Consider the following 22241-nt stretch of genomic DNA (forward strand, 5'->3'; position numbering starts at 1 on the left):
TCAGGTGTGGAGTGCAGGTAGCAGGGAGCACAGTGCAGGACAGAGGGGCTCAGGGATCAGGTGTGGAGTGCAGGTAGCAGGGTGCACACAGGCTGGACACACAGGTGAGGCTCTCCCCCCTCTGGCAGTCAGGTAAAGCACCGCCAGCTGCCCCTGAGAAGTTGTGAGATGATGAAGGAGGAGTCGGTCGGCTCCTCTCCTTTAATAACAGTCCCGCCTTGCAAGTTTTTGAGCGGCTCTTTCCCTATTCAGAGCATCCCCAGCACTAATGCCCTCTCCTCCCCTGACGTCAAAGAGCAGATCACGGGAAGATTAGGGTTTTTCATTTCTCTTATTGCAGCAATTAGCCCGGGACTGTATAAAAGGACAAGAGAAAGGGGAGGGAGGCAGAGGGGAAACCTGGGGACAAAAAGAGACAGCCGAGAGGCAGAGGCAGAGGCAGCGGAGGAGGGAGGGAGAGAGAAAGGGGAGTTTAGCTTCTTCCAGCTGAAAAAAAAATCCACCTGGTCCGACAAAGTTCAGAAACTTTTTCCTAAAGGCAATGAGAGGAAGCAGCTGAAGTCACGCTGCAGACGCTCCTGTGGAAGGACAGCAGTGCTGCAGACGATCCTCTGTGAGGACAGCAGTGCTGCAGACGATCTCTGGAAGGACAGCAGCGCGGCAGGCACCTGCTCCGCTCAGTGTGGAGGAAGGCGCAGCTAGAGGGCCCTCAGTGGGGTCTCCCGGCTGGCAGGGATGGGGCTGCTCAGTGTGGACCTGCTCATCACCCTGCAGATCCTGCCCGGCTTCGTCTCTAACTGCCTCTTCCTGGCTCTCTATGACTCTGTGGTGCTGGTGAAGCACGTGCTCCTGCAGCTGAACCGCTCCCGCTCCCGGCAGAGCCCGTGGCGGCGGATGCTTACCCCGGAGGGGCTGCGCTGCGTCTGGAACAGCTTCCTATTGGACGCCTACAAGCAGGTATGACCGGCGCAGCCGCTTCTAAAGGCAGAATCCTGCGCGGCCGCCGCATGTTCGCCGTGTGTCATTGCTCTTATGCACAGAGCTGTCACATGCTTTATACATTGGATTTTAGTGCATGCTGATTGTATTGATTTCCATGAAGCGCCGGCTCCTCTGGGGGCAGTGAGATGTGACATTGCTAGGATGTGATGATGGACACTTGGCAGGTGAACATTAGACCCTCTCTGGAGACAACGTTACCACGGCCACCAGCACCTTTCCCCTGGTGGAATCTGTAGGGATTTTGCTTTCCACAAAGTGCACATCATCACCTGTCTTTAGTGGGCGTCTCTGCGCTGTCGTCGGTGGGCGCATCCGCACTGTCGTCGGTGGGTGCAGCCGTGCTGTCGTTGGTGGGCGCATCCGCACTGTCGTCGGTGGGTGCAGCCGTGCTGTCGTTGGTGGGCGCATCCGCACTGTCGTCGTCGGTGGGCGCATCCGCACTGTCGTCGTCGGTGGGCGCATCCGCACTGTCGTCGTCGGTGGGCGCATTTATGCTGACGTCAGGCGCTTCCAAGCTGTCGTCGGTGGGCTCATCCGCACTGTCGTCGGTGGGCGCATTTATGCTGACGTCAGGCGCTTCCAAGCTGTCGTCGGTGGGCTCATCCGCACTGTCGTCGGTGGGCTCATCCGCGCTGACGTTGGGCGCTTCCAAGCTGTCGTCGATGGATACAGCCCCGCTGTCGTCCATGGGCACATCCAAGCTGTCATCGGTGGGCGCATCCGCGCTTTTGGCGGTGGGCACATCTGTACTGAGAAGAGTCCTGCAGAATGACGAGGTGTTGTTATATACAATCCCTATGTTGTGCCACCTACAGCCGGCATCAGGGCATCACATATCAATACTGCCCTCTGCTGGTGCGCACATCTGATCAATCATTACTCCAGCTGCAGGACTTTATTGCCTGGGCAGTTTTACTAAACTGCTCTGGAAACACAAGGTTTTCAGTGCAAGAATGAACAGTTTAATTAGTGGATTCCTCCAGAAATTTGCTGCTCGGTTAATTTTTTTTGGCTTGTTTTCTATGGAAATTCCTCCCGAAGGAATAAGTAAATGACAAACACTGGAGTACAAAATTCAGGCAGAACCAAGTGTCCTCATGAAGTAGAGGCCACAATGCAGAACTGACAAGTGCAATGTTATATCTGGCAGCCAGGGCACCGCTGGGCACCTTTATCTCATTCATTGCCCAGCGGAGTAGGAATGTTCTTGTATTTGTAGCTAATGATGGGCAGGATGACAACGTCATCAGAACCATCTCAAGATGCAGACTCTAATGTATGCTGTGAGATTCAGTATGACGTTTCTATGGTGCTGTCCATCTCCGAGTGTCCCATCGCACAGCTGATAGTACAAGGTTTGCCAGAAAGGCTTTATGTGACTGCGTACCGCTCACTGGCAAGTACACAACTCATTCAAGAGAAGATCATGCGCTCTGGGTAGAGCGAAACACCAAGCAGGAGGTGGATTAATATTCCGGATGATCTGGCGTACAGCACATGCCAACGTCATAGGTCTCCAGCCATGCTGCGCTGCCACGTGTGGGAGGCTGGGGCGATTGTGCAGAGCCGGTCAGCACACCTACCAGTAGAGGAGCAGACAGGCATTGTTTGATTTCCTTGAGAAATCTGGCAGCGTGAAAGGTGAAAAGAGAATATGTTCTACCATGCCAGCAGTAAAGGCTTGCCATTCCGCAGTCTGAAATTGTAATTTTTCTCTTGTGGTTTATTTTTACCACGTATTTGCTGAATAAGGGAAAATACAATTTGTACATAACTTGTTGCAATGGGTGGAGATGCAAGGCGTAGTTACTTTATTTCTTATGGTGTTCTCGAGTAATCTCTTGGCATTCATTAATGGGCAAGATCCAGAGTGTCTCCAGGGAATGACTAAACCATAGTGAACCTGCCAGCTGTACAAGAGCTCCCCTTGGGCAGATCCGTCTGCTTTGGATTAGTGCTGAATGTGTGTGCAAAAGGGGAAAAAACCCTTTTCTGCAGAAATGTCTAAATCCCAGCTGATAAAGAGAACATGTGGCGGAGTGTCTGGGCTCGGGAACACACCGTTACCAGAGAGCCGCTCTGTGCCTTTTGCTTTCCATTCTGTTATAGATGGAAGTTTGAGCAATTTGTCACTTGTGCACCACATGTAATACTCCACCAAGACACACAGCCCAAGTAATTTATGATTTGGTCCCGATACATATTTATACATTTCCCCGAGAAGTGATACAGGTGTTTCTCTGGTACAGAGGAAACCTTTCCAGCTCTTTCTGCGGTCTGTGAAGGAGCACCAGTAGCTCCGGCTTCTCATGTGTGTTCCAGTTTAGACTTTCTTGGTCGGCGTTTTGGACTGTGCAGTGCGTCTGGAACTCTAGATTCCCAAAAATGTGTTTCTGGAATATACATTATTCAACGCATGGGGAAAAACAATTAAAAAAAGCACAAAGGACACCAGGCACATGTAAGGCTACGTTCACATTTGCGGCCAGCGCCGCAGCGTCGGGCGCCGCAGCGGCGCCGCATGCGTCATGCGCCCCTATATTTAACATGGGGGCGCATGGACATGCGGCGCACTTGCGTTTTGCGCCGCATGCGTCGCTGCGGCGCCCGCGTCGGGGCGCAGAGGACGCAGCAAGTTGCATTTTTGCTGCGTCCAAATTCAATGAAAAAAACGACGCATGCGGCGCAAAACGCAGCGTTGTGCATGCGTTTTGCTGCGTTTTTGTTTGCGTTGTGCGCTGCGGCGCCGACGCTGCGGCGCACAACGCAAATGTGAACGTAGCCTAACCGGCATGTCTCCATCAACTCATGATAATGAAGGGCGGCTCAAGATGTGACCGTGATCAGGTGAAAGCTGCTGAAGTCAGTGGGACAGGTTACTGTACAGCTGGAGTGGAGCGATGGGGAACAGAACATTTGGCTTCATTCTTTGCCTCAAACACAATTGTCTTCTAAGGGTACTGTCACACAGTCACACTTTGATTGCTACGACGGTACGATCCGTGACGTTCCAGTGATATCCATACGATATCGCTGTGTCTGACACGCAGCAGCGATCAGGGACCCTGCTGAGAATCGTACGTCGTAGCAGATCGTTTGGAACTTTCTTTCCTCGCTGGATCTCCCGCTGTCATCGCTGGATCGTTGTGTGTGTGACAGCGATCCAGCGATGTGTTTGCTTGTAACCAGGGTAAACATCGGGTAACTAAGCGAAAAACCCAGCACTTATGGTTAAGTTGAATCAGCCTTATTAGTCTTAAAAAAAACAAAAAAAAAAAAACACACACACACTATTTATAACAAGATATCAGCCAGGTGACACAGGTACAAATGGCAGAAAGTAATCTTGTATTCCTGTCACTCCTGAAATAGATGAGGCCTTAGAAATGTTTTACAGAAATATTCTGAAAAGTTGCTAAAACATCAGCAGCAAATTATTTAATTATTATTTAGATCAATAAAAAATGAATAAGCGGAAAATATTTAGCATTTCCTATTACCAGTTTGATATTCTCACATGACTTTTGGGATAGTTTGTTGCAGTCACCGCAGGACCTTGGCTTTCTACTTATCTGAGGTCAACGACTGATAGAAAGGTCAGAAAAAAATAACCTGCAAACAGCCAGAATTCTGATCTCTGCCTTATCGGTAAATGATCGCAATATGGAGAGGTGTTCTATATTCTCCCCAGCCCCTTGATGAATAATATTTTAGCATAACCCAGAATCCAAGTGTCCTCAGGGGTAAGAAGCCAAATGCAATCAGGATACAGGAAAACATTGCATAAGCAGGAAAAAATGAGCATGAAATGGTGAGTGCCAATGGCTTTGGTGTTTACGATGCCGTAAACTTTTAAGTGCTTTTCTCACAAAAGTTTTCCAAAGCCTGTGTGAAGCGTGAGAACAGAACGTCGCTCACAAGCCAAGAAAGGAGAGTCAGATGGAAATGGTTTGGCCATGCTTTGGGGTCAGCGACCGAGCAGCTGATGGCTGAGTCACATTGGACAGAGCTCATCCACTAACCCAGGACCTGGAGAGCAGTTACAGCAAATCCTCCAATGAGCAGAGAAGCAAAACTAATAGGAGTGATATGCCAGGAAGAAAACTACTAAGAGTCTGCAATTTTCATGTGGACATACCAGCAAAAATCAGACAAGCAAAGAAAATAAACAATGATTGGGTTTGAAGTCCTGCTGTTTTACATTGCACCTGGGTTGTTGCCTCTTAACAGCCATGTTATTAGGTGGTTTACACAGGATGGCGAGTGAAGTGAGAGGATTCACAATATAGATAAGACCACGTAGAATAGATCAATGGTCGCCACTTTACAAAAATGAATCTGACTACAATAACAGACAATGAAAACAGATGTCCACAATAATGCCGTCCAAGTGCATACAGCCGCTAAACCTCAGCTGGAAACATGTGCTGCACAGCCGGGAAACACGCCAGCCAATTCTATAGTGCAGCCCAAGCTGAAGATCTGCACCAAATACACGGATCACATACGTCCTATCCATCCAAAGTTGACATTTTTGTTGCTGACTGTATGCAAGAGAGAGTGTACAATGGAAGATGAGATTCCCCAGGGGTGTACACCTATTGTGATCAGAGACTGCCACCTACTGCTCAAGCGGAACCAGAAGAAAGAAGTGTTGCAGGAAGGATGGGTCCAAAGGGAGCACCGGGTCAGGTGACATCTGTGACAGCTCTTCAGTCTAAAAGACCAGAGTGTCAAGGCGGGAGTCAGTTTGGTGCCAATAAGTGGGACCACTAGATGAGGTGCTGAGGGATCAACTTGTGGCGAGCATGAGAGACCCCTACTTGATACAGGCCCTGAAGGAACTCCTACGCTCCCACCCCAAAATGAGCTGTCGGGGTGCACACAAAGGTGCGGGGACCAGAGGAGCCATGAAGGAGTATGGTCTGGAGCCATGAAGTGTCCATCTGAGTCATCCAATACGGAAGCGGACTGGACCCGAGAACTATGACAGGAGATCCGGGACATCAGAAGGGAATTACACACTATTAGGAGAACCCCTGCTAACACCACGACGTCTGGCCCTATGGCTCGATATGAAGGGAAGTCAGAGCTAGAATATCTTCCTCCCTGTGGTCAACAGCCTCAGACACACAATCCATCAGAAGAACGTGGGGTAGAATACTAGGCTTGTGGCGGAAGGGGACATTTCTGGAACGGTCCAACTCAGGAAAGAAAACGGAGGAGGCGTCCATTAAATTAATGTGCCCCACAGTCAAGGAGCACGCCGTGAGGCTTCACAAACCTGAAAGCGGGTATGAAGACTCTGAAGATATAGTTTCTTAAAGACCTACTACCTGGGCCAAGTTCAATGGGCAACGCATCCGCTGTTTGATGGACACCGGGTCCCAGGTGACTATTGGGTCAGAATAATACTTTTGGGGCTTCTTCCCAGACTTCGCCCACTCCAGAAACCATCCGACTGGTGGCTGCTAACCAGTTCCTTATTACTGTGGCCGGAGTAGTGTAAATGTCCATACGAGTGGGCAGGAAAGATCTGGACAAGAAATGGATCATATTAGTGAAAGGCCCTCGAGGGGGGAATCCATTGTGACCCTGGAAATGATTGTCTTGAAAGAAGTTTGACAGTTCATGGCTGACGGATGACAAAGAAATAGCTGGGTCTGTGTAGCTAGACAATATTAGCAAGAAAGTGTTCTAGCAGCTTGTATGAGTCGGCCAGATTCAGAGGTTAAAAGCCGCCTCCCAGTGCCTCGGCAAAGTGGTAGTACCCCCGAAAGCTACCAGTGGGGCAGGCTGTGCTCACCATGCCAGTACCATGGAAGTGGCTCGAGTGCACATAATCCCAAAAGATCTCACAATGTCTGACGCCCCCTGGGCTGCACCCATTGCACTGATTCAGAAGACGGATGGGACATTGAGATTCTACTGGGACTAATGACGACTGAATGCCTGCACCGTACGAGACTCTTACCCACTGCTAAGGATAGAAGAATCCCTTAACACCATAGGCAAGGCCAAATACTTCTTGTCCCTTGATCTGGTCAGTGGCTATTGGCTGATCCCCGTAGCTGCTAAGGACCGACCGAACACTGCTCTCATCTTTCCTCTGGAGATATTAAGAGTTCAACTGGATGCTGATCTGGTTAACTACTGCACCTGGAATGTTTCAACACCTGATGGAAAGGTGCCTCAGATTCCTCAACTTTGAAGAAACTTGATATATATCTTGATGACATCATTTACTCTGCCACCTTCAAAGACCATCTCGTCAGGTTGGAAGAACTCCAGAGGCATGGACAAGATAAAGCCTCGGAAGTGCCACTTGTTTCAGAGGGAGATAAGTATCTGGGGCAACCAGTCTCCAGCGCAGAGGTCTATCCGACCACGGAGAAAGTAGCTGCAGTACAATAATGGCTTACGCCTACAACACTAATGGAGCTGAGAGCGTTCTTGTGGCTGGCTGGGTACTACAGAAGACCTATGAAGAGCTTTTCCAAAACTGTGTCACGGCAACTCCTTCCACTCATACTTACCCGCTGCGGCGCGCTCCTCCTGCAGGCGCGCGTCTTCTCCTTCATTCTTCTCCGCTCCCTGGTTCTCGTCGGGTGCGCGTGCGCACCGCCCACTCCAGCACTTCCTCTTTCTGATTTACAGGCGCTCTGTATCTCCTCTCTGTGATCCTGGAGGACCGTGACCCGGAAGTCCTTCAGCACTCCATGTATATAAGGCGATTCCTTCCTCTGCTCCTTGCCTGTCTGTCATTTGTGCTTCTGTGACTCAGGTCCACCTTTGTCTGTGCACTGCCTGTTTTGAGTTTCCACTCTGTCCAGCCAGTTCAGCTTCTGTCTCTCCCAGGCTTCCTTGTCTCCTCGTCCAGTCCAGCCCTCCCAGTGTCCTCTCCGTACTCTGTAAGGGTACTGTCACACAGTGGCACTTTGATCGCTACGACGGTACGATCCGTGACGTTCCAGCGATATCCATACGATATCGCAGTGTCTGACACGCAGCAGCGATCAGGGACCCTGCTGAGAATCGTACGTCGTAGCAGATCGTTTGGAACTTTCTTTCGTCGCTGGATCTCCCGCTGTCATCGCTGGATCGTTGTGTGTGACAGCGATCCAGCGATGCGTTCGCTTGTAACCAGGGTAAACATCGGGTTACTAAGCGCAGGGCCGCGCTTAGTAACCCGATGTTTACCGTGGTTACCAGCGTAAAAGTAAAAAAAAAAAAACCGTACATACTCACATTCCGGTGTCCTTCAGGTCCCTTGCAGTCTGCTTCCCGCTCTGACTGACTCCCGGCCGGAAAGTAAGAGCAGATCACAGCGGTGACGTCACCACTGTGATCTGCTTTCACTTTACGGCGGCACTCAGTCAGAGCGGGAAGCAGACTGCGAGGGACCCTGACGGACACCGGAATGTGAGTATGTACTGTTTGTTTTTTTTTTTACTTTTACGCTGGTAACCAGGGTAAACATCGGGTTACTAAGCGCGGCCCTGCGCTTAGTAACCCGATGTTTACCCTGGTTACCCGGGACCTCGGCATCGTTGGTCGCTGGAGAGCTGTCTGTGTGACAGCTCTCCAGCGACCACACAACGACTTTCCAACGATCACGGCCAGGTCGTATCGCTGGTCGTGATCGTTGGAAAGTTGCAGAGTGTGACAGTACCCTTAGTCTGGTGTCTCTGTCCTGTCCTGCTTCCTTTGTGTCTTCCCCTTTGCAGTGCTCCTCTGGTCTCGCCTGTACCCAGCTCTTACCTAACTGTGCTTCATCTTACCCCGCTCTGTCCGTCCTACGCCTAGTTTCTCTATTTTGTACCTCCTACTACCTGTCTCCGGGTTCCAGCTTCTGCGGCAATAGTCTCCCTTGGGTCTGCCCCTAACTTTCCCTGTATAGGGGGTGGTCTACCTGGTCAGCTCACCCTTGGGAGGTTCGTTGTCGTGGATCTGCGGGTCCACCCCAGGTATTCCAAAAGATCTCACACTGTGGCACTGTTACATGAGTTGTTAAGAGGAACAGAGTTAGGGACCAAGCAACAGCTGATCCGGTGGGGTCCCAGGCAAGAGGAAGCTTTCAAGGCACTGAAGCTGGCCCTGACCAATGCCCCCATCTTGGCATACGCCAATTTCTCCCAGCCCTTCATACAACACTGGAAGCCTGTATGTGTTAGGGACAGTGTTGGCTCAGGTGCAAGAATGGAGCGAAAGGGTGATTGCCTATGCCAGTCAGTCGCTGAAGGACTCTGAAAAGAAACATGATAATTACAGTTTGTTCAAGTTGGAATTGCTGGTGTGGCCCAAGACTGAAAAATGTGTGGATTACCTGTTGGGACCATGAGACCATGAATAAGACGTTTTAATCGAAATGCGACGGTTTATGCTCAAGGTTATCAGTGATATGGCTATCTGTCTGGTTTTATACAAAGACTTACAATAATAAAGATGAGGTTTTATTCTTAATCAGCACTGGAGATGACTTTTTACTCTGTCGGGATCGCTAGTACATGTATGAAAGGATAATAATCCCCTCACCCAACTGGAGAATGCAAAGTTGGGCTCATTGGAACAGAGGTAGGTTTCAAGAATGTCCAAATACTCGTACAAGATCTCTAGTCGGTCAAAGTCTGAGAACGCAAATGCAGATGCATTGGCACAGGGGACTCAGGAGTGCCTAAAGAGGGTTGAAAATAGGGAGCTGGAGAGTGATGGAATCGCTGACTGCAATCATTTCGGGGCAGCTGCAGTAGCAACCCAAGAAGCAGGGGAGGAACCCAAACTTACTCAGATCCTAAGCTGCCTGAAGGACGAGTGGGTGCAACTGCAGAAGTCTGACCTTGAATTAGCAGAATTACTCAAATGGGTCACTTTAGGATAGAAACCAAAGAGGGAGGAAAGAATGGTTTTGTCTGCCAGATCCTGGAGCAATGGAAAAGGCTTCATGAAAAATTGTTTGCTCTACTAAAGAATCCAGCTAACTCGAGTGTTTGGCATCACCTAGCAAGTAGTGATCCCAGAGAGGATGGCGGTAAACCTGGCCAAGGAATCCCACGAGAAAAGCACCCACTTTGGTCTTGAAAAGTCCTTCTGGTGGCTGCAGCATCTGGTGTATTGGCCTCAACTATGTCAAAAGGTGGAAGAGGCCTGCCAATGATGTTAGTTGGTCAAACCTCCAAAACAGAGAGCCCTTACCCAAGTAATCCAGACCTCCGCACCCCTGGAATTATTAATGGTCAAATACCTGATAACCGGGACGTCTCATAATGGCTACGAATATTGTCTGGGGATAACCGATCATTTCATTAAATTCGCAGTGGTGACTCCAATCAAGGACCAGACAACCGAGACTGTGGCCAGGGCCATATGTTGGAGAATTCATTCGCGCATATGGGTTCCTGAAGAGGATACATTTGGACCAAGGGACCTGCTTCCAAGGGAAGGTAATGGAAGAATTACACAGCCTATTCAGTTGATAAGTATCGGATGACACCATGCCACCTGCAAGAGAATTAAGACTGTGTGCGTTTCAACAGAACGTTACTTCCTACGGTACAGGGTTCGACTGGGGGGTGCAGCAGATGGGACGGAGGCCAGCCATTGTGAGGAAGGCCCAGAAAGCTTTCATTGATTTTGTGAGAAAGACTTGTGGCCTAGCGGGAAAACACGGTGACCCCCTTTTAGAGCCTGTAACTTGAGTAGAACTACGTTTATGACACATTTTATCCCTGTGGACGCTACACCCACTGTGAATCAGCTAGATAGGGAAGAGGAGTTCTACTGTACGAGTTCTTTTGTGGTTGTTGTCAACTTTGCCAATATTGTATTCTGACACTCTGTCCGGAAACCATATGACATTCATCAATAATATATCCAAGTTGTCAGTGGAATTCATTTTACCATAGAACTGATTCCCTATTTAGACTTCTTTAACTCTCTTCTTGGAGCCCAATTTAACCTCTAACATCACCCAGTAGGACACAATCCATCCAGCAATGGTGTCCCCGCGTGGTTTATGTCCCTTGGGGCTGGCTAGACCACCATCTTGCTTTAGATCTTTACAGTCATGGCCAAAAGTATTCACACCCGTGCAATTCTGTCAGATAATACTCAGTTTCTTCCTGAAAAGGATGGCAAACACAAATTCTTTGGTATTACTATCTTCATTTAATTTGTCTTAAATGAAAAAACACAAAAGAGAATGAAGCAAAAAGCAAAATATTGATAATTTCACACAAAACTCCAAAAATGGGCCAGACAAAAGTATTGGCACCCTCAGCCTAATACTTGGTTGCACAACCTTTAGCCAAAATAACTGCGACCAACCGCTTCCGGTAACCATCAATGAGTTTCTTACAATGCTCTGCTGGAATTTTAGACCATTCTTCTTTGGCAAACTGCTCCAGGTCCCTGATATTTCAAGGGTGCCTTCTCCAAACTGCCATTTTTAGATCTCTCCACAGGTATTCTATGGGATTCAGGTCTGGACTCATTGCTGGCCACCTTAGAAGTCTCCAGTGCTTTCTCTCAAACCATTTTCTAGTGATTTTTGAAGTGTGTTTTGGGTCATTGTCCTGCTGGAAGACCCATGACCTCTGAGGGAGACCCAGCTTTCTCACACTGGGCCCTACATTATGCTGCAAAATTTGTTGGTAGTCTTCAGACTTCATAATGCCATGCACACGGTCAAGCAGTCCAGTGCCAGAGGCAGCAAAGCAACCCCAAAACATCAGGGAACCTCCGCCATGTTTGACTTTAGGGACCGTGTTCTTTTCTTTGAATGCCTCTTTTTTTCTCCTGTAAACTCTATGTTGATGACTTTGCCCAAAAAGCTCTACTTTTGTCTCATCTGACCAGAGAACATTCTTCCAAAACGTTTTAGGCTTTTTCAGGTAAGTTTTGGCAAACTCCAGCCTGGCTTTTTTATGTCTCGGGGTAAGAAGTGGGGTCTTCCTGGGTCTCCTACCATACAGTGCCTTTTCATTCAGACGCTGACGGATAGTAAGGGTTGACACTGTTTTACCCTCGGACTGCAGGGCAGCTTGAACTTGTTTGGATGTTAGTCTAGGTTCTTTATCCAACATACACACAATCTTGCGTTGAAATCTCTTGTCAATTTTTCTTTTCCGTCCACATCTAGGAAGGTTAGCCACAGTGCCATGGGCTTTAAACTTCCTGATGACACTGCGCACGGTAGACACAGGAACATTCATGTCTTTGGAGATGGACTTGTAGCCTTGAGATTGCTCATGCTTCCTCACAATTTGGTTTCTCAAGTCCTCAGACAGTTCTTTGGTCTTCTTTCTTTTCTCCATGCTCAATGTGGTACACACAAGGACACAGGACAGAGGTTGAGTCAACTTTAATCCATGTCAACTGGCTGCAAGTGTGATTTAGTTATTGCCAACACCTGTTAGGTGCCACAGGTAAGTTACAGGTGCTGTTAATTACACAAATTAGAGAAGCATCACATGATTTTTCGAACAGTGCCAATACTTTTGTCCACCCCCTTTTTTATGTTTGGTGTGGAATTATATCCAATTTGGCTTTAGAACAATTCTTTTTGTGTTTTTTTTTCATTTAAGACAAATTAAATGAAGATAATAATACCAGAGAATTTGTGTTTGCAATCATTTTCAGGAAGAAACTGAGTATTATCTGACAGAATTGCAGGGGTGTGAATACTTTTGGCCATGACTGTATATAGAGTCTGAATAATTCAAAGAACATTTCTGAGCCAGTAGATGGCATTCAGCCTTATTTTTTTTATTTCAGTTTCTCATAAATGGATAGTAACTTGAGTCTACAGCAGGGGTGGGCAATTAATTTTCCCGAGTGGCCACATGAGAGACCGTGACTGTTGTGACAATATGCCGTAATTAATTCTGCTCAATATTAATATTGATATATTATAATTATTATATTATTGATAATTTTATTAATATTAATTGTAACACTTAATATTGAGCAGAATTAAATATGCTGACATCCCCCTATATCGTATAAGAGCCCCAACAGCCCACTATATGTGGCACGGGTCCCACACAGCCTCCCTGTATACACTGCATAAGCCAGACATAGCCTTCCTATATACACTGCATGTCGCTGCCAAATGCAGCAAGATGTGCACCATGTCCCCCCCATGTGCAGCACCGTGTCACCCCCCCATGTGCAGCACTGTCACCCCCCCATTTGCAGCACCATGTCACCCCCACGTGCAGCACCGTGTCACTCGCCCACGTGCAGCTCCGAGTCACTCCCCCACGTTCAGCACCATGTCACCCCCCATGTGCAGCACCAAGTCATCTCCCACGTGCAGCACCATGTCACCCCCCCACGTGCAGCACCATGTCACCCCCCACGTGCAGCACCATGTGAAGCACCATATCACCCCCCATGTTCAAGCACCATGTCATCCCCATGCCCACCCAAACATCCCATACACACGAAAAAAAAAGACCACCACATACTCACCTCGGACCCGTTTCCACGGCGCTCTTCTTCTCTCTCTGCCTCCGGTGCCCAGACTCTCTGGAGTACACAGCTGATGCGATGAAATGACATAATCGCGTCAGCTGTTTCACACTCTGATTGGTGGAGGAAGTGGCTGGAGGCCCCTGCTCCCCCAAAGGAGTCAGCGGCACAGCGCAGATGAAGACTGCGAGCGAGCGGGCACCGTGTGGCCCGTGGACCTCTGATTTGCAGCCCCACGTCTGTCTCGGTCCACGGGTCACACTTTGCCCAGGTCTGGCCTACAGTATTTCTGATAGCTTACCTAGAATACGGGGTAATAAAGAATCATGTAAGACAGGCAAAATTAATTTGACATCCTATATGGGCAAAAAATAAACACAGTCTTGAAATATAATTTTCGATTCCAAAAATGGTACTGAGCGCACAGATCTGTATATCAATTCGTCTGTGTGCACACGTTGCAGATTTGGTGCGTTTTTGTCTCATTTTTTTTTTTGTTCGGATCTGTGACAAAACCTGATGCCAGCAAAGTGAATGAGAAACCTGATGTGTCACGCACATGTGGAGTATTTTTAACTTGCATATTTGGTGCAGAAGATGATCTTCAGCGTCAATTCTCTGTGCGTTTGGCCAGAGTTTTTTCACCATTGACTTCACTCAAATCAATCAAAATGCACCAAAACAAGCGTTTTTGCAGCTGCTTTTTTCCTGCCAATAGATGCAGAAATTTTACTCAATATCTGCACATACCCTATCCGTTGACGATGATGAGCTTCTCCACCAACAGTCGGTAGAAAATATATATGACTCTTATTGGGCACTTCTCACCACCATGCTTCAGGAAACACGGCTCTTGGCTGAAGAGATGTTGAAGTCTGGATTTTCCACTCTCTGTGTCATACAAGGCAGTACTGATTATGGGGGATCCCATCTCCATGTCCACCTATCAGGAATAACGAAGCTCGTCTTCCAAAGGTTATCCTATCCCATGTATTGTTAGGCCATATTACCTACTGAGTATAGTCTATGCTGGATGATACGTTTGGTACATCTTTAGTTGTTGGTCTCTTGGGTGACTTACCTTTGGACTTTTTGACACCTAATATTTCATGAACGTTACTATAGTTTAAGCTACAAACTGTTTCTGGTCATGAATCCAGTCTCTCTTTTAGAGTACGGCACAAACCCTGTTCTAAAGACATAATAATAGGACTAGATGTGACTATTTGCTCCAACATTTGGTGCATGTATCCAGCAAAGTCAATGTGCAATCATAGCAGTAAAACAGCAGCATTGTCCAAGTGTTCCCAACTAGAGGGAAAAATCCAACACATAGGAATAATTGTGGAGCGACCGATACGTGTGGTGCCACTGACAGATCAGATCTCTGCCCACCGCAGGGCCATGGCAATGGGGTGGGAGCGAACCGCTCATTCCCCGCACGCTGACCTTGTGCTGGAGTTTGCCTGGGAGACGCCAGGTGCACAGACAGATTTAGGGGCTTGTCCCTCCCAGTAATGATGTGAATTTACTAGCTGATATTTCTGGCTTGATTTCAGTAATAAATATTAACCTATTATATGACAGCCGCTTTCCTGTCACACTGAGCCCTTCCATCCATTCTTGTATCAAGGCTGGAAACCTAATGACTTGTCGTGTGGAGCAGAATTCTCTCCAGCACATTGCACTTTTCTTTATGTTTAGTAGGTGGTAATGAAGTATGTCCGGCCGCTGCAGGCTCCAGTGATATTTACAGCGTGGCTCTTTTTTTAACACAATTTCTCACTTTAATTCTGCACATAATGATAAGTAACCTCACTATGTTTACTTACAGCGCTCTGCTCACATGTACGGCTGCATTCTCAATTCTACCAGTTGCCCCTTCAGACAACGCATCTTCATTTTTGCTCAAATTAAAACTTTGCTTAGTTGTGATCTTCTTGTTCTGGAACTAGGTGGGCTAGGTTTTCTTCTTATGTCACTGAGTCCCGAGCGCTTCCTCTTCTTTGGGCCTAGTTGTACAGTAATCTGTATAGCTTCATAGACTTGCTTGTAGGGGAAGAACTGTGCCATCTGCGTATAAAGATGTTTGCTTCATATACAGTCGTTATGCACCACCAGGCAGGGTTTGTACCAGTTCCAATCCACGCTTAGTATTTTAAGATTAAGGCCACGTTCACACATTCGGTATTTGGTCAGTATTTTGCATCAGTATTGGGTGATAAACACAGAAGTGGTGCATATGTTTCTATTATACTTTTCCTCTATTTGTTCCACTTCTGGTTTTTGCTTACAAATACTGATGTAAAATACTGACCACATACTGATGGTGTGACCGTGGCCTTAGACCGGATCTTAAAAGTTCATAATGCATGCAAATTATTATTTATTTTTTTTGTAGCCCATTCACATGCTGCAGAAAAAAAAATAAATCAGTGCAGGTTTTATGATGCAAATTTGTGACTGCAGCCCTCCAAACACCATCCATACAGCCTTCTTATGGGTCTTGGGATGTCACTGGACTGAACATTTTGGGGACAGATGGTGCAAACTTACAAACATACACAAGTGATTAAAAAATAAAATGTAACCAGTGAAATAAACATCTGCTGGCGTAGTCCAGACAGGAAGATGCAGAAGCACAGAGCTCTATGTAGGTACCCACAAGCCTCGTATATCCTCCTACAGGTGGATGATGGGGGCAACGTGTGCTGCACAGAGGGCCCCCGTAACGCCTGGTGTAGCTTCCTACAGAGGGATGATGGGGCAGCGTATGCTGCACAGAGGGCCATCGTAATGCTTGGTATTCTTCCTACAGGCAGATAATGGGGCAGCATGTGCTGCACAGAGGGCCCGGTAACATCTGTTACCCTGACTCATCTTCTGCAATGACAAGAGATCTGGCCTCAACTATAATACACAGAATTATATCAGCACAGTTGGAGCCACTTAGAGGCCACGTAGCCACGTCCACAGCTAATAATAAGACTATTGTGGAAAGAAAGGCTCCGAATACTGTAGATACAGAACACAAACCGGCATTGGAGATTTACTAGCCATCTGACAGATGAGCGGCCGCCTACCCGCTGACATACACACTGATGGATGATCAGCAGCCGCTTACCCCACTGACATGCATACTGACTGACTGATCAGCGGCCGCTTACCCCACTGACATGCATACTGACTGATGATCAGCGGCCGCTTACCCCACTGACATGCATACTGACTGATGATCAGCGGCCGCTTACCCCACTGACATGCATACTGACTGATGATCAGCGGCCGCTTACCCCACTGACATGCATACTGACTGATGATCAGCGGCCGCTTACCCCACTGACAATGCATACTGACTGATGATCAGCGGCCTCTTACCCCACTGACAATGCATACTGACTGATGATCAGCGGCCGCTTACCCCACTGACATGCATACTGACTGATGACAAGCAGCCGCTTACCCCACTGACATGCATACTGACTGATGATCAGCGGCCGCTTACCCCACTGACAATGCATACTGACTGATGATCAGCGGCCTCTTACCCCACTGACAATGCATACTGACTGATGACAAGCAGCCGCCTACCCCACTGACGTACACACTGATCAAAGATCAGCGGCAGCCTACCCAACGGACATACACGCTGACTGATGATCAGCGGCATCCTACCACACTGACCTACATACTGACTCATGATCAGCGGCAGCCTACCCCACGGACATCAGCGTCAGCCTACCCCATGGACATACACACAGGAAAAAGGCCATCACAGACCTCATCAGGAGCCACTTATCCCAGAAGATGCCACATTACAGAGCATTTGATTTGCCCAATCCTCTTCCAGTGAATGAGTATTGTTGCCTAGAACTTAAGAATCGACATAATGATATATCTGCTGATTGGGGGTCGTAGGTGTCAAACCCACACCTACCCGAAATTGATGGCCTATCCTATGCATCCGTGCTGCACTGCCACACACCGCTGTATATCAGCCATACGAGTGTAGTGAGCAATGCATGGGGCTGATGATTGCCCCCCCGTCCAACACACCTGCAGGACAGTATTCAGCTGAGCAGCGGGGGGGGGGGGGGGGGTAGTGGAGGCTGGACCCCACATCTCATACTGTTGACTGAAGAATGATCAATGTCCTCCCATTCACAGCGGCTATTTAGAGGCCACGTCGCCTGACATCTGTGGCAGTAAAAAGAAATGAAAACTCACCAACTAGAAATTAACAAGGAGCTTACTGGATTTACAGAGGCAGATCAGGTCACACTCATCCCCACATTGTCTTCACTCAGGTCGCTCAGGTACAGGTGGTGCTGCAGCGATCAGTGGGATGAGTTACTGAATTTTGGACGTATGGGGATCTTGTCCGCTCTACAGTGAGGTCTGAGGGTGCTGGTGGTAAAAGATTCAATGCAATATCCTTGATCAATCTTTGCTCATTCTGTGCTTAGTAGTCCAGTAGGCGGTCCCAGGCAGCGATCGGCTGCACCCTGACACTAGGTTACATTTTATGAACAATGTCGCATGTCCGACATGACAGAAATGCTTAAATAGGATTCAGTAGTGAAGCACACCAAACTAAAACACAAGAACTAGGGAGTCACAATGTAAAACTAACTGGTTGGAGGGAAGAATAGATGCAACTTCCAAAATATTAATGTACTCAGAGTAGTAGTGATAGAAATCTATCCCAATATGAAAATAAAAATAGAATAAGGGCTGCAGAGATCCATGTGCTCCTGTCCTGCCATCAGTCTTGTAGGTTTTTGTGTTTTACTGTCATTTGCATTTACCTTTTGTTCTTTATTTTCTTCTGCTGTACACTGTATGTTACTGACAGTCATCCCTTCTCTCATTTTCTGTAGGTAAAGTTAGGAGGAGACGCACCAAACTCCAATGTCATCCATGTGTCCCGCAAGAAAGCAAGTAGCATCTCGGCAAAACCAGGGGCACCATGTAACCTTCTAGACTTTGCCAGCTCTGAGCGCCCCTTGGTCGTCAATTTTGGATCAGCCACATGACCCCCCTTCATAAGCCAGCTGTCAGTCTTCAGCAAGCTGGTGGAGGAGTTTTCCAATGTAGCTGATTTCCTTCTGGTCTACATTGATGAAGCTCATCCCTCGGATGGCTGGGCTGCTCCTGGTGTGGGCTCCTATGAAGTAAAAAAACACAGAAACCAAGAAGACCGATGTGCTGCAGCCAACAAACTCCTGGAGAAATACTCCCTCCCGCCACAGTGCCAGGTGGTTGCTGACTGTATGGACAATAATGCCAATGTTGCCTATGGTGTCTCCTTTGAAAGGGTATGCATTGTGCAAAGGCAAAAAATTGTTTATCTGGGAGGTAAAGGACCTTTCTTCTATAACCTCCATGAAGTGCAGCAGTGGCTGGAACAGACATTTGGTGACAGAAGGCTGAACGGTTAAGTGGTTACAGCTGGGCCCGGAGAAATGACTCCTGAGGATGACCCAATGCACGGCCATCTTGGAACACTTGTTGACACTTGATATTTCAGACCTTTGACTTTGGAAATTAACACATGAAAACTACCACACTACACAAAGTCACAATCCAGATGTGTGACATTAGCCTCACTATGACCCCATCTCTGCAGACCTCAAACCGCTGATCCCTCTTGTTCAACAGCAATACACAGCAGTATTGGCAGAACGTAGGAAGACCAGGGTGCGGTAAAGGCAAGAAGGGAAAGAAATCAAAGAAACCCCCCACCTGACAGCTGTTGGAGAGACGAGTGGCCTTTCCATGTTCCTGGGAAACAGGACTTATTACTTCACTCTTCAGGTGGACCTCATCCAGTCGCTTCAGATAATTTATTGTGTTTTCATGAGTCGGCAGCATCCACACATGACACAGTTACCTCACAATTGATGCGCTCCCAAGAGCAAGGGTCGGCACGATCCTCACTGGTAGTTTTTATTATCATTTTGGAGGAAGTTGGGGTTTTACTAATTAATGTGTGGAACATGTAGGTACAACCATAAATAAGCCTCCATGTGCTCTGATCCCCACAAAATGACATTTCCGGCATCAATTAGACACCAGCTTTAGGCAAGGTTTTGACAGGTGATATTGACATTAAACACTGGTCCTATCTTAATGGCAGGCGTTTAGTCCTGAGGGCTCACACATGGGGCTGCACGCATCTCAGGGCCCTGACACATGGACATAAAAACCACAAACATGCAGATTTACATCATAGGCTTCCATTACTGCAAACTTATTCATGGTCTGGGCTCAATGTCACATCTTAAAACAAGTCTGTAAAGCAGGGATCAAAAGCAACAGATATACCCTCCTTTGTGGGGTTTCCCTTTATAGATACCAGCAAGCGACCCCACAGAGCGACTGCATTACAGGGAATTGGTCAGTGATCATCCCTCCTGAGCCGTTTATATGGCGATGTAGATTGTAGGAAGCTGAATGCAAACTGATATCTGACACCTGATATCTGTGATTTGATTTCTTATTCCAGAGAAATCCACGTTTTTCTTAATATGTAAATGAGCTGAAAAGAACTATGGGCCAAACATAGATCGCCCTGAAATTCCACCAGCATAGCTTATTTTAAATAAAAGGGGGCGTTACAGTGTGAGATATGCAATGACTGACAGTCCGCTCTCCTTATCTACATGTCTCTCCCTGGTAACGCCCCTTTTCATTTAAAATAAACTGGAGGCGGAGTCTATGTCCAGCCCATAGTGTTTAAATGAAGTGTTAAGATCTAAGAAAAACGTGGATTTCTCTGGAATAAGACATCGGATTGCAGATATCAAGGTGTCATTTTAGTTAGCTTCCTACAACCTACATGGCTATATAGACGGCTCAGAATGGCTGATCGCTGACAGATCTCTTTAATGACATCATCCAGCCATATCAGATGGGAGTATGCAATATTGCACCTCCAGAATCATCTGATGATGTTAGGACGGTAAGACAGTAGTAATGTGGGGCGACCTACTGCAGCTGCGCTGAGGTGCTACTGCGGAAATCTCATCTGTGTTCTATAATGAGCTGTTCACACTTTGCTTCATACAGTCTCATCACACTGCAGGAAATGACAGTGATCTTCACTATAAATGATAATAAATAGCTTTACATTGCTTGCCTGTGACAGTCTGAACATGATGGATTACTTCTGTATTTTACTAATCCCTTGCTGCCCGAGCATGGTTCCTTGAAATTTGCAGAACTTCAGGAAGGCTTCGATAGGGCAGGATCAGCAAGGAATGGCAGTTCCTAATTAAGAGGCAAGTCTTATTCCAGAGGACATTGAATCTTTAGGAGCATTATAACAAATACCTCAGCAATGCATGTGCCCACCAAGGGTAGAAGAGTGGAAAGAAAGCAGTAGTGAGTTGAGGAAAGGATTGAGTTCCCGTTTAGGTGCCAGATGACATGTCATACGCCGGGCACTCCCCTCCATGTTGTGCAGATCTATCTGATGCGTGCAGATAATTCCCAGCCATCCTGACTGGCTCCTTCTTTCTGGCTCATCCTTCCCACCCTGCAGACATAGGGGTGACAGCGGCACGGCCTCATTGTTTGTGACTACTGCAGATCATTCTCAGCGTATACCTCTGCCATCCAGGGATAAGAGCTTTTTTTGCATGCTGCCTGGCGATATGAGCAGATACTGACACACTGTGCCGTATATTGTGTGCTGTATCCATATTCTGTTGTACTGTAGCTCGACATGTCAGCTCTCTATCCCTATACCTGAGCAAGGTGGATGGACGGAGAGAGACGGAAATCTGGTTGTTTTGGTGCAGGACTGAAAGAAAACCGTGTGTGCCTGGAACTGATGAGCACGTTCACATGGATGTAATTTACACTTTTATACGACATTTCAATGTCACTGTTATGCTGTAATCACCAAAGGTGTCTTGATACTTAGCAGTCACATTGGCTGTGGCCTCCAGCACCAATGTCACCACCACCAGTGCCTCCAGCACCAGTGCCACCACCGTGCTCATTTATTTCCTTAAGGGCAGGCTGACAATTATCTACGAGTATGTATATTTTATATCATTTTTTATAATTATCCACTTTCATAGAAGACTCTTTATTTTGCTCTCTGTGCTATCACTTTATGTTTTGTTTTATATGATGCACCAGCAATCGGCCACTGGCAAACGGGTGTCGTAATCCTGTGCCAGCCAAGATATTACCAATATATGTATACAGGGAAATAAAACGTGAGCGTTAAGCCAATCGTGAGCCGAGAGGTGAGGAGGCCATGCTCCTGCCGGGCGGCTGCTGTGATGTGGGTATGATGGGCACCATTGAAAGAGACCAGCTCTCTGTTGCTGCCTGGATGGAATCACATCATTGCTGCCCTCGGCAGGCATCGTCTTCTTCCCTTCAGACCTGTTGGCTTCAGCACTCATCTTCTCCTCAATAATAAAGATGACCAGAACCCAACCTCTACAATATGGTGCTTCAGCAAGTATCAGTTAGCCATTGTCTTAACTTGTATTTTAATAAAAAAATGGAAGAAAGCCAAATGGTTGTTTCCTATATTAACTCACACATTTACACTCAACCAACAAGCAGACATCATGTCAGACAAGAAGCAACCGACATGATTCTCCTCATGGAAAAACAGAAGGGAAAAGAAGGAACAAGTAAGGAAAGCATGGCTCTGCAGTCATGGGTTACTCATCAGGGTCTGAAAATTAGGCAGAAAATAGATTATAAATGAAGGAGGCCATATCCTCCGCAACCGAGAAACG

At 47.3% G+C, this 22241-nt stretch overlaps 1 protein-coding gene across 1 annotated transcript; it reads left to right on the forward strand.

The window, feature by feature from the left end:
• Positions 1-163: 163 nt before the first annotated feature.
• On the forward strand, positions 164-20876 carry DIO2 (iodothyronine deiodinase 2). Its single transcript, XM_077267467.1, has 2 exons — positions 164-957; positions 18354-20876. Exons 1-2 carry the CDS (start codon positions 736-738, stop codon positions 18912-18914), a joined length of 783 nt encoding a protein of 260 aa, XP_077123582.1. The 5' UTR covers positions 164-735; the 3' UTR covers positions 18915-20876.
• Positions 20877-22241: the final 1365 nt, after the last annotated feature.

This window comes from Ranitomeya variabilis, chromosome 1 (genome assembly GCF_051348905.1).
Source record: "Ranitomeya variabilis isolate aRanVar5 chromosome 1, aRanVar5.hap1, whole genome shotgun sequence".
Taxonomy (NCBI): domain Eukaryota; kingdom Metazoa; phylum Chordata; class Amphibia; order Anura; family Dendrobatidae; genus Ranitomeya; species Ranitomeya variabilis.